Source organism: Bufo gargarizans, chromosome 6 (assembly GCF_014858855.1).
Source record: "Bufo gargarizans isolate SCDJY-AF-19 chromosome 6, ASM1485885v1, whole genome shotgun sequence".
In the NCBI taxonomy this organism is placed as follows: Eukaryota; Metazoa; Chordata; class Amphibia; order Anura; family Bufonidae; genus Bufo; species Bufo gargarizans.
In genome coordinates this window covers 220,297,599-220,311,563 of record NC_058085.1, presented here as the reverse complement: position 1 = coordinate 220,311,563, position 13,965 = coordinate 220,297,599, and the positions used below count along the sequence as shown (strand labels likewise).

Below are 13,965 nucleotides of genomic sequence, written 5' to 3'. Positions count from 1 at the left end.
GCTGGTAAACCCAGCTCTTCTACATCTGACAAACTGAGGTCTGCTCTTCTGAAAAACTGATTTACTTTTCCTATAACACATCTCTGTCATTAATGACAAACTCTGCTCTACACAGCTGACATATTCTGCCTTTCAGCATCTTAAAAATTCAGCACTGCTACATCTGTCCTATTCACCTCCCATTTGTACTGTATCTGACAGAAACTCATCTTTATCATTGCCACATCTGACAAACTCAGCCCTGCTACATCTGATATTGATGCTGCTAAACTCCCAGACAGCACCTTTATACTGGAGAGGCAACCACCTCTCTCTCTCTATATATCTATATATATATAGTACACTCTCACTATAGCTAATGTCATCACCCAAAGCTGGAAGAGAAACCAGGGAAGATACTCGGGGAGCGCTTGATGGAATGGAGCCCATTGCTCTGTGGAGGTGACATCGGTGGAGCCTACCGGCATGCTCTAAATATTTTGTGTCCGGAACATCTCTGCGCTCAGCCCTGGGTTCACACTGCTGCCACAGCGGATACAGTATCTGACAACAACATATACTGTATTGATACATCGCAACATAACCTGCACTTTGTATTTAGGGAAGCCTTTTGATAATTTCTCCCTGCCCGCACCCTCCCCACCTGCATCCCTGTAATCGAGGATTGCTGCTATTAATTAATGCTGCTGTTGCCAATACGTATGCTGCTATTATTTTAATATATTTTCCCATATTTTATTTAATTATTATACATATATACTTACAATTGTTCTATTAATAAATCAACTATATCTGACACCATAGTGTGAGTGCTCGCTTATCCCATTTCTAGTAAACTGTACATATACATACATATGGATGGCTAGAGTTTCCCCTATAACCTAGACAACAGCATTCATCCTCCTGGGACAAGGATGACAGCGCATATCCTGGAGTGACTTGAATAACATCACACATCTCTCTAAAACTAAGCAACATTATTAATGTCATTATTAAATAACTAATATTACTAATATTAATAAAAAAAATAAAAAAAAGAAGAAGCGGCATCCCTGCCTGCAAGATAATTTGGACTGCCATTTTCTTTTCTGTCTGATCCTTATATACCAGTAGGTGTGTTTTCATTGGTTCCGCAAGTCACATGCCCTCCCCTGCTCTGCCTATTCTGTGAATGAAACCTAGTTTTTAGTGTAAATGGGCAGGCATGTGACTTGTGGAACCAATGAAAACACACCTCCTGGTTATATAAAGATCAGCCCAAAAAGAAAATGGTAGTCAAAATTATTCTGGAGGCAAGGATGCCGTCCCCCTTTATTTTTATTTATTAGTGATATTACTTATTAATAATGACATTAATAATGTTGCTTAGTTGTAGAGAGGTGTGTGATGTTAATCAAGTCACTCCAGGATGTCTGCTGTTGTCCTGGTTATAAGGGGAACTCTAGCCACACACACATACATACATACATACATACATACATATATATATATATATATATACATATACATATATATATATATATATACATATATATATATATATATATATATATATATATATATATATATATACATACACACACACACACGCATACACACCATATTATATTCTAAAAATATGCGCACTATATCATTAGCACAGGATTGTCCCCTACAAGAACGGCTAGCTGCCAAATAACAGGAACTGCTATATGCCATTCCTATAATTTGGCAGGTAGCCTTTTTTGTAGTGGACAATTCAGTGCAGTTAGTAATATAATATAACATGCATATCTATATACAGGTCCTTCTAAAAAAAATTGCATATTGTGATAAAGTTCATTATTTTCTGTAATGTACTGATAAACATTAGACTTTCATATATTTTAGATTCATTACACACAACTGAAGTAGTTCAAGCCTTTTATTGTTTTAATATTGATGATTTTGGCATACAGCTCATGAAAACCCAAAATTCCGATCTAATAAAATTAGCATATTTAATCCAACCAATAAAAGAAAAGTGTTTTTAATACAAAAAAAGTCAACCTTCAAATAATTATGTTCAGTTATGCACTCAATACTTGGTCTGGAATCCTTTTGCAGAAATGACAGCTTCAATGCGACGTGGCATGGAGGCAATCAGCCTGTGGCACTGCTGAGGTGTTATGGAGGCCCAGGATGCTTCGATAGCGGGCTTAAGCTCATCCAGAGTGTTGGGTCTTGCGTCTCTCAACTTTCTCTTCCCAATATCCCATAGATTCTCTATGGGGTTCAGGTCAGGAGAGTTGGCAGGCCAATTGAACACAGTAATACCATGGTCAGTAAACCATTTACCAGTGGTTTTGGCACTGTGAGCAGGTGCCAGGTCGTGCTGAAAAATGAAATCTTCATCTCCATAAAGCTTTTCAGCAGATGGAAGCATGAAGTGCTCCAAAATCTCCTGATAGCTAGCTGCATCGACCCTGCCCTTGATAAAACACAGTGGACCAACACCAGCAGCTGACATGGCACCCCAGACCATCACTGACTGTGGGTACTTGACACTGGACTTCAGGCATTTTGGCATTTCCCTCTCCCCAGTCTTCCTCCAGACTTTGGCACCTTGATTTCTGAATGACATGCATTTCATCCGAAAAAAGTACTTTGGACCACTGAGCAACAGTCCAGTGCTGCTTCTCTGTAGCCCAGGTCAGGCGCTTCTGCCGCTGTTTCTGGTTCAAAAGTGGCTTGACCTGGGGAATGCGGCACCTGTAGCCCATTTCCTGCCCACGCCCGTACACAGTGGCTCTGGATGTTTCTACTCCAGACTCAGTCCACTGCTTCCGCAGGTCCCCCAAGGTCTGGAATTGCTCCTTCTCCACAATCTTCCTTAGGGTCGGGTCACCTCTTCTCATTGTGCAGCGTTTTCTGCCACACTTTTTCCTTCCCACAGACTTCCCACTGAGGTGCCTTGATACAGCACTCTGGGAACAGCCTATTCGTTCAGAAATTTCTTTCTGTGTCTTACCCTCTTGCTTTAGGGTGTCAATGATGGCCTTCTGGACAGCAGTCAGGTCGGCAGTCTTACCCATGATTGCGGTTTTGAGTAATGAACCAGGCTGGGAGTTTTTAAACGCCTCAGGAATCTTTTGCAGGTGTTTAGAGTTAATTAGTTGATTCAGATGATTAGGTTAATAGCTCGTTTAGAGAACCTTTTCATGATATGCTAATTTTTTTAGATAGGAATTTGGGGTTTTCATGAGCTGTATGCCAAAATCATCAATATTAAAACAATAAAAGGCTTGAACTACTTCAGTTGTGTGCAATGAATCTAAAATATATGAAAGTCTAATGTTTATCGGTACATTACAGAAAATAATGAACTTTATCACAATATGCTAATTTTTTTAGAAGGACCTGTATATGTAGGAATGGCTCAAGTAAGGCCATTCATATAATTTCATAGATAGCTGTTCTTGTGGTGGACAAATCTGTGCACTTAATATTATATATTTATACCTATTTTATAACTGTCTACTACACTATAATTATGAAATAGAAATATACTATATATAATTATATTATATATTATATACATTACAAAAAGTCTACCTGCCAAATTACATGAATGACATATTAAACAATACCATACATAATACAATAAGGAAATGCAAGGGATTGCTAGCGCTCCCTCCAGAGTCAAGTGAGCACATAGAGCTATCCAATTTCATTAGTAAGCCAGAAGTGCCTGTAGTATCTGTAGATACTATACACCATCTGCAGTACAGTATGTTGCTGCTGGCATAACGCACAACCGAAGTCTTAAAAAGAACAAAGGGAATAGGAATTATTACCTATATTTTTTTTTCCAATTATATGTTCAGTATTATTAACTTAATGAATAATTTAAAAAAACAGGAGTGCTGAGTGGAACCATACACAGTACAGTACTGTAAATCAAAGAAAACCACAGAAATAAGATAATACTGCACTTAATAAAGTAGATGCAAGCACTATATATGGACAAAGTCCTCACTCTGATATGATAATATCTGAGACACTTAGTCAATATATTTTGATCAAAACACATCTAAACCTTAGATGTGTTTTGATCAAAATATATTGACTAAGTGTCTCAGATATTATCATATCAGAGTGAGGACTTTGTCCATATATAGTGCTTGCATCTACTTTATTAAGTGCATTATTATCTTATTTCTGTGGTTTTCCTCAATAATATGGCCAGGGACATCCGCGCATTTGTATCATACAGTACTGTAAACCACCCCCCTCTTCTACATCACCACTTCATCCGTGATCAAATAAAGCAATGTTAGTGGAAAGGGGATGAAAAGGTTAATGGGCAGGAGGTCAGTAAATTAATAAAAATAAATTGACAAAACTGGAATGGGTTAATGGGCAGAAATCATTGCTTCTCTCATTTAAGCATAACGGTTGGACCTCATAAATAAAAGTAGGGTGCCACTGATAATACACTACATATATACAGACACATAGTACACATCACACACACATTACAATTATACAAACACATAGTACACATTATTATTATTACATATAGTATACAATACACACATTATTATTGTAATACTAACATAGTATATATCACACACATTATTATATATTATATATACACTATACTAGAACTTTCCGGGGTAATAGAAATGTACAGATTTCCATGTCTGTGAAAGTTTCCTTGCTCTAAACTTTGTATCATGCACTCTCTGGGTTTGTATAGAAAAAGCACAGCTCGCGCTAAACTTCCAGCTGCCATAATAGGGATTTCTGCTCTCAAGTCCATTTATAACAAATAGGCTTCTTTACTTTTAAGTCTCCTTTATGTTCCCAAGTGAACTAATTAACAAAGCCTATTGTTTTTTGTATTCCTCTTTCCCCACCATCTTTGTATTTGTGGGGGAAGGTGAGTAGAAGACAAAAGGCTTGTTAATTGCGCTCATTACCAACACAATACACCAGGCATGGCCAACCTGCGGCTCTCCAGCCGTTGTAAAACTACAACTCCCACCATGCCCTGCTGCAGGCTGATAGCTTTAGGCAGTCTGAGCATGGTGGGAGTTGTAGTTTTGCAACAGCTGGAGAACCTGTATACTATTATCCTGCGGACCATTCAGCTGTTGCAAAACTACAACTCCCAGCATGCCTGGATAGCTTACATCTATTAGGCCCCTTTCACACGGGCGAGTTTTCCATGCGGGTGCGATGCGTGCGGTGAACATATTGCAGCCGCACTGAATCCTGAACCATTCATTTCTATGGGGCTGTGCACATGAGCGGTGATTTTCACGCATCACTTGTGTGTTGAGTGAAAATCGCAGCATGCTCTATATTGTCCGATTTTCACGCGACGCAGGCCCCATAGAAGTGAATTGGAAGCGTGAAAATCGCTTAGCATCCGCAAGCAAGAACGGATGCGGTGCGATTTTCACGCACGGTGGCTAGGAGACGATCGGGCTGGAGACCCGATCATTATTATTTTCCCTTCTAATATGGTTATAAGGGAAAATAATAGCATTCTGAATACAGAATGCATAGTAAAACAGCGCTAGAGGGGTTAAAAAAACAAACCAACATTATTTAACTCACCTTAGTCCACTTGATCGCGAAGCCGGCATCTCCTTGTGTCTCCTCTGCGCTGAACAGGACCTGGGGTGAGCATTAAATAGAGGTTAAGGACCTTTGATGACGTCACTCCTGTCATCACATGGTCTTTTACCATGGCGAATCACCATGGTAAAAGATCATGTGACGTACCATGTGATGACCGGAGTGACGTCATCAAAGGTCCTTAACCTCTATTTAATGCAGCAGCTCACCCCAGGTCCTGTTCAGCGCAGAGGAGACACAAGGAGATGCCGGCTTCGCGATCAAGTGGACTAAGGTGAGTTAAAAAAATTTTAAAAAAATTTAACCCCTCTAGCGCTGTTTTACTATGCATTCTGTATTCAGAATGCTATTATTTTCCCTTATAACCATGTTATAAGGGAAAATAATACAATCTTCAGAACATCAATCCCAAGCCCAAACTTCTGTGAAGAAGTTCGGGTTTGGGTACCAAACATGCACGATTTTTCTCACGCGAGTGCAACGCATGACAATGTTTTGCACTCGCGCAGAAAACATGCGCATTTTCCTGCAACGCACACGCCTCTTATCCGGGCCAAAAATATGACGCCCGTGTGAAAGAGGCCTTAGGGCATGCTGGGAGTTGTAGTTTTGCAACAGCTGGAGGGCCGCAGTTTGGACATGCCTGTAGTAACAGCATCCCAAACACGTGGGACTCCACATGGGATGCTGCACCAACCGAGCCGGTGAATCTCAGCGGTTAGTTAAACTTAGCTACAGAGGTGGCTATTGATAACCTCACCATTGTGCGGCTGCAAACCAACACCATACAGGGGCAATGCTCAACCTACTATGATATAGATGTATGTATTGGTAATAATTCATTAGTATCTCCATTTCCGTTTTTTTTTTATTAACATTCTATTTTTATTCATTTTAAATGTAATTTAATTTTTTACATGTATTCTTAATAATAAAAACATTTTTACATAAATAATGTATTTGATTATTCTATGCAACACCAGATAACTGTTTGCCCTCCAATATATATATATTTTCTTTTTTCTTTAACCGACAATGGGTTAAATAAATCTCCCCCTAATCTGCATTCCATATGCAAACTGAGATTAAAGTAAAGCTACACTGGATACCTAAAAAGTTTATTAGGTACACATGATAAGACAACTTAAATAGGTTCTTATTGGCTGGCCTGCAGAAAAACAGGAAATCGCTCCTCCGCACTTGTACAGGAGTTTCCATGCATTAGTACTGAGCAGCTGAGGATGTATGACTTTTGGCACTACACATGCTATATTACGTAAATGTTTTGAGGTGGAATAAAATAATACACCAGGGGTCACCACAACAAATATGTAACAGCTATTTAAAAAAATGATACTAGAGTGGTGGTCTAAATACATTGTTGCAGGTATGGACACTGACTGTCTATGAATTTTATGATATTATGCAGTCAGCTGCGGAGTCTCATCGTTCTAGTATTAGACCTAAGGATGTGCTGCTATGATCCCAGCACAGAAATATGTTCAGTATTGGCATCATGTGTAGTTAGCAGGGGACCTGTTTCCATACAGAGCCAGTTCAGTGTATTAGCGAACTGTAAAGCACAAGTGCTTGAATGTATGTCTGAATGTTCTGTAACGATATTTGTAGTACATACCATTCTAGTCAGTTGGTTAAGGGGAGAGAGGTATATATCATTATTTGTTAATACGCTCTTTCTTTATTTGCTCCCAACTAGCTCAGTCAGTTAGGTGCACAAATATTGTGCAGGGGAGTGTAGCACCTACCAATTTTAGAAACATTATTTAATAATGATTATTTATTCTGTGGAGACACAGAATTACCAGAGGAGCTACATTATTTACAATACAGTGGGAGAATAAAATATTCTGAATGAAATGGCCCCAAGGTTAGTGGGTAGCAGCAGTGACCTGTACCACTAAAATAAAAGTGGTTAGTTATATCACTAATACAATAAGAAGCTGGAATTAATGTGGAAAAAGCACACTAATGGAGAAATAAATTTTCCCAATATTCTAAGTAGAGATAATGGAATTCATTTGCAAAAATCAACTCGTCTCATCAAGCAGAGTTCTGCACCTGCGACAGGGTATCCCCAAAGCGAAGGATGCTTCCCCTGCCGCTTGATTGAGAAGTCCAAACATCTCAATGACCATGTGAATCTCGTACCTATGCTGCTGTTCCAAGTAGTGGTGCAAGTACTTAGGCTCTGCTTCTACTAATAGAGCAGCGACTTTGCATGCGCCAGTAGCGGCATATGCTCTGCACCCGTGCTGCTCTCAGTGCAAGATTGTCATGGCCGGCTCAGCCCGGCTGAGATGTCCGGGCCCGTCAATGAAGTGGTAAGGGTAGTGTCCTTAGTTTAGGGACACCCCGTGACAGGTGCAGAATTCTGCTTGATGAAACAAATCAATTCTTATGAATAAATTCGCTCATCTCTAGTCCAAAGCAGAACCCAAAATTGGTTGGCCAGATCCCTGTCACTATCTCCAATATAGTGATATGAATAGAAATCTGTCTCGCCATCTAAAGTCAAGTGACATATACTGGCCTGCTACTTTCACACTTGCGTTCGGAGCGGATCCGTCTGGTGTCTGCACAGAGGGATCCGCTCCTATAATGCAAACAATGGGAACGGATCCGTCTGCATTATCTTTCAGAAAAAATTGTCTGAAAGTTAGTCAGACTGATCCGTCCAGACTTTGCATTGAAAGTCAATGGGGGACGGATCCGTTTGAAATTGCACCATATTGTGTCAACTTCAAACGGATCCGTCCCCATTGACTTACATTGTAAGTCTGGACGGATGAGTTTGGCTCCGCACGGCCAGGTGGACACCCGAACGCTGCAAGTTGCGTTCGGGTGTCTGCCTGCTGAGCGGAAGGGAGGTCAAACGGTGCCAGACTGAGGCATTCTGAGCAGATCCGCATCCACTCAGAATGCATTGGGGCAGTACGGATCAGTTCGGGGCCGCTTGTGAGAGCCTTCAAATGGAACACACAAGCGGAACCCCGAACGCAAGTGTGAAAGATTAGGGCACCATGGACCTGATGACAGATTCTTTGATCTTGCTCCAGAGATAGTTGAGAGTGAGCTTATGGAATTTCCTCTTAAACACAATAGTCATGTCTGTGACCATCTCTGGAATATTTGAAAGTACAAATAATGTATGCATTATTCATCACCTCAACAAATCAACACTGCACCAGCACCACTCCTCTGCAACAGGATTAACCCTTAATAACATGTCCTCAGCTCTATACATCAGATGATGGCGACAGGTTCCCTTTAATGCTGATTGCAATTGTCTGTATTATCTGTATAATTGTCTGTACACCCCTTATCATATGTATATCATGGAATGAATGGCGCTTTAATAATAATCTATCTATATCTATATCTTTTTTTCAAACTGGTGTAAAGTAGAACTGGCTAAGGCTACTTTCACACTAGCGTTTTGGCTTTCTGTTTGGGAGATCCGTCCAGGGCTCTCAAAATTTATATCTTAGAAAAATCCCATAAAGTGTCTCTACTAAAAGTCCACTTGGAGGAGCTAAATAGCTATAGACGTTTCCTTAGAGACCCTTTAAACACTCTCTCGGCAAAATTTTTCCTTAATTCGCAACATAAGATATACGCTCATGGAAACAAAGCCTCTAGATTAGTCATGAGCAGGGTTAAACAGAGAAAGTCAAACAACTTCGTACATATACTAACTAATGCCTCAGGTTCACATATTTTGATTAAGATCAAATTGCAATGCAATTTAGAAACTATTATGAGTCCCTGTATAACCTAGAGGGGCTTGCTCCTACTCCTCCTTCTCCTGAGCCATTATCATCCTTTTCCGAGTATATACAATAAAAATAAGACAGTTATCCTTTTACGTTATGTAGGCATATTTTAATCTTCCAGCTAAAATGTAGTGCGACCTCCGGTCATAATGCTATACTGTTTTTTTTTTTTAAACAGCAAGAAAATAGCGAATACCCTTCATACCTATAAAAATGATGTGGCATGTACTGGTGGGACAAACCCTTCAAGGTAAAAAAACAATTGCATGTGGATTTGTGTAGATTTCAAGCTTTGCATCAGTATGGAGAGTTTGAAGTTTTGCGGCATGCACTGAATTCCAAATTTTTTCCCACTGTGTGTGGAAAGCATCAAAGCAGCTCACCTACTGCTGGTGTTGTCCTCTTTGGAAACTCCACTGAGTCTGCAGAATCATCAGAAATCTTCTTGCCTGATAAGAGTAAACAGAAAATGATAAATATCTGTTATTGTCAAAACAAGTTTTATATATCAGTTTCTGAAATTGGTTATCCTTTTTTGTACAGTGATCAAAACAGTAATACAAAGTTGTTTACCCTTGGAAACGCTTTCTTCAAACACCTCAGCCCGGCCAAACCCGTTCTTGTAATCATACTCACCTGACTGAACCTTGCCGCTGGGCTCAAGTTGCATCACTGCCCCGCTGTCTTTGCAGGTACCAGGTCTCCCCACGTCAAAATCTGGTTTGACGTGGATGACCACTGCAGCAGTGACATGTCACCCATGTGGTACGTAGTCACAACCCCTTTTGGATTTCAATTGCATCTGTCTACAGCAAATATGATTATAGCCTCACTATCCCCATATCTTCTATAAAAGTAAACAGATTTTTACCTAATCCTGTAGTCCCTTTCCCCAGAGATAAGCAACCCCCACGGACAGTTCGGACCCATTTTTCTGACTGAAATCACATCCATATTTAAATATTTTTAAAGGCTATGGATACCTATGTGCATTAAAAAAATCAATAAACCCATATCTTGCTGTAATGTAGCACATAGTAAAATTGCACTTGTTTGGTTATTGGTATCAGCTTTGCGTCACACACACTCACAAATGCTTTTATGTGATTTTTACTCACTTATCCCCTGTGAGGCTCTGTGGGCGCTCCCTCAGCACTGGTCACATGGCCTCTCCCCTGTCTGTCGATTTCACATGCACCAGCACAGCTCTACTTCCCCCTACCTTCTCTGAGATAACAAGTTCTATGCTACAACTTGTTATCAGCAAATCTATTTATCACTTCTGTAGAAAGTCCATTATTTGTAGACAGCAATGGATATTTCTGCTCATAACGTTAGTGAAGCAATCTACTGTTGCATCTTACAGTCAGAGCCATGGCATTATAAGCATGATCTACAGTAGATCTCATTTACTGACAGGTATCACGCGGTCACTACATGCACTCTGTTCTGAATACAATATGGGCCAGATTTATCACTAGCTCAAGTCAGAATATTGGAATGAAAAAGTCACAAATTTTTGGGCAATTGCTAAAACTGTGCAAAAATTTGCGACTTTTTTCTGCTCTGCGCTATACTCGCCAGTTTTCTGAAAGTGGGCGTGATTTCTTATGCAAATTAATCTCTACAGATTTACTATTGCGACCATTTAAAAAGTCACTCCAGTGAGGACCATGCTTATCTTATGAGACTTTTTAATAGAACATGCGACTTCTTCATAAAAACGTGCAACTTTTTCGTAAAGATGTGCGACTTTTGTAAAGCTGCTTACTGACGGATAAACTGCTACCGTCAAACCACATTTATTACAGTCTTAAAGGGCCGATCATGAATCTGACTTGGCTAAAACTGACTTTAGCCATATGTGAAAGTGGAGTGAGCTGTCATAGTAATGACAAATCTGGCCCTTTATGTGTGCAGTCTGCACAGTGAACTGTGACCTTTTCCACACAAATTAGTATAGTGTGACGATTTTGTGAGCAAATATGACGCACCATGCTATGTACACATATAAGTACACAGTGGGGGAGATTTAGCAAAACTAGTGCAAATGAAAACTGGCTTAGCTGCCCATAGCAACCAATCATATTTCTCCTTTCATTTTCCAAAAGGGCTGTGAAAAATGAAAGGTGCAATCTGATTTGTTGCTATGGGCAACTTAGGCTACTTTCACACTAGCGTTCGGGCGGATCCGTTCTGAACGGATCCGCTCATAATAATGCAGACGGAGGCTCCGTTCAGAACGGATCCGTCTGCATTATTTTTAGCATAGAACAGCTAAGTGTGAAAATAGCCTAGTACGGATCCGTCCAGACTTTCAATGTAAAGTCAATGGGGGACGGATCCGCTTGAAGATTGAGCCACATTGTGGCATCTTCAAACGGATCCGTCCCCATTGACTTACATTGAAAGTCTGGACGGATCCGCACGGATCCGCACGCCTCCGCACGGCCAGGCGGACACCCGAACGCTGCAAGCAGCGTTCAGCTGTCCGCCTGTCCGTGCGGAGGCGAGCGGAGCGGAGGCTGAACGCCGCCAGACTGATGCAGTCTGAGCGGATCCGCCTCCATTCAGACTGCATCAGGGCTGGACGGCTGCGTTCGGGTCCGCTCGTGAGCTCCTTCAAACGGAGCTCACGAGCGGAAACCCGAACGCTAGTGTGAAAGTAGCCTTAGACTACTTTCACACTAGCGTTTTTGCAGATCCGTCATGGATCTGCAAAAATGCTTCTGTTACAATAATACAAAAACATGCATCCGTCATGAACAGATCTGGTTGTATTATGTCCTCTATAACCATGACGGATCAGTCTTGAACACCATTGAAAGTCAATGAAGGACAGATCAGTTTTCTATTGTGAAAGAAAATTGATCCATCCCCATTCACTTACATTGTGTGCCAGTGCGGATCTGTTTGGCTCCGCTCCATCAGGCGGAAAGAAAAATGCTTAAGGCATCCTTTTGGTGTCCGCCTCCAGAGAGGAATGGTGACTGAACGGAGGCAAACAAACATTCTGAGCGGATCCTTTTACATTCAGAATGTGTTAGGGCAAAACTGATCCGTTATGGATCGCTTTTGAGAGCCCTGGACGGATCTCCCAAACAGAAAGCCAAAACGCTAGTGTGAAAGTAGCCTTAGCCAGTTCTACTTTACACCAGTTTGAAAAAAAGATATAGATATAGATAGATTATTATTAAAGCGCCATTCATTCCATGATATACATATGATAAGGGGTGTACATACATAATACAGACAATTGCAATCAGCATTAAAGGGAACCTGTCACCATCATCTGATGTATAGAGCTGAGGACATGGGTTGCTAGATGGCCGCTAGCACATCCGCAATACACAGTCCCCATAGCTCTGTGTGCTTTTATTGTGTGAAAAAAAACGATTTGATCCATATGCAAATTACCCTGAGATGTGTCCTGTCCCGGAGCCGAGTCCAGCGTGAAGGAGCCCAGCACTGCCCTGCATCCTCAGAATCTCCTCCTTGCGGTGCTGGGCTCCTTCACGCTGGACTCATATCACGTACAGGACACATCTCAGGGTAATTTACATATGGATCAAATCGATTTTAATTTATTTCTTTTTTTACACAATAAAAGCACACTATGGGGACTGGGTATTGCGGATGTGCTAGCGGCCATCTAGCAACCCATGTCCTCAGCTCTATACATCAAATCCCAGTGACAGGTTCCCTTTAACAAGACAAGTTACAGACTAGAACAGAATGAGAGAGGGCTTTGCCCGTGAGGGCTTACAATCTACAAGGTATGGAGGAAGGACATAGTAGGTGCATGGTAGTATTAGCTGAAGCAGGGTCACTGGTTGTAGGCTTGTCTGAAGAGGTGAGTTTTCAGGTTTCTTTTGAAAGATTCCACTGTAGGCGAGAGTCCGATATGCTGGGGTAGAGAGTTCCAGAGTATGGGGGATACACAGGAGAAATCCTGGAGGCGGTTGTGGGAAAAGGTGACAAAAGGAGAGAAGAAGGTCTTGTGAGGATTGGAGATTACGTGTCGGGATGTATCTGGAAAGTAGCTCAGATGTATAGAGAGGACAGGTTGTGGGCGGCTTTATACGGGTTTGTTAACATTTTTAACTGAATTTGCTGGGCAATGGGGAGCCAGTGAAGGAATTGGCAGAAGGGAGAGGCAGCAGAGTAATGGGGGGAGAGGTGGATTAGTCGGGCAGCAGAGTTGAGGATAGATTGGAAGTGTGCGAGAGTGCTACATGGAAGGTCACAGAGGAGGATGTTGCAGTAGTCTAAGCGGGAGATGAGGGCATGTACAAGCATTTTTGCAAACTCATGGTTAACGAATGCGCGGATGCGGGAGATATTTATGAGTTGGAGGCGGCAGGAGGTGGAAAGGGCTTGGATGTGTAGTATGAAGGAGAGGGCAGAATCCAAGGTCATTCTAAGCCAGCGGACTTGGTTGATCGGGTAGTCTGCAGCCATTGATTGTGATAGATAGGTCTGTGGGGGAGGGTTGAGCAAGATGGGGGAAAGATGATCAATTCTGTTCTATCCATGTTAAGTTTAAGAAAGTGAGATGAGAAGG

General features: G+C 41.2%; 1 protein-coding gene across 5 annotated transcripts in view; it reads right to left on the bottom strand.

The window, feature by feature from the left end:
- LOC122940687 (catenin delta-1-like) overlaps positions 1-13,965 on the bottom strand; it is a 575,811-nt gene that overhangs the window by 292,637 nt on the left and 269,209 nt on the right. For all 5 annotated transcript variants that reach the window (XM_044297389.1, XM_044297388.1, XM_044297390.1 and 2 more), the window contains one exon: positions 9,785-9,850. In XM_044297389.1, coding sequence (XP_044153324.1) covers positions 9,785-9,850 — 66 coding nt within the window. The remainder of the gene's footprint in view (positions 1-9,784; positions 9,851-13,965) is intronic.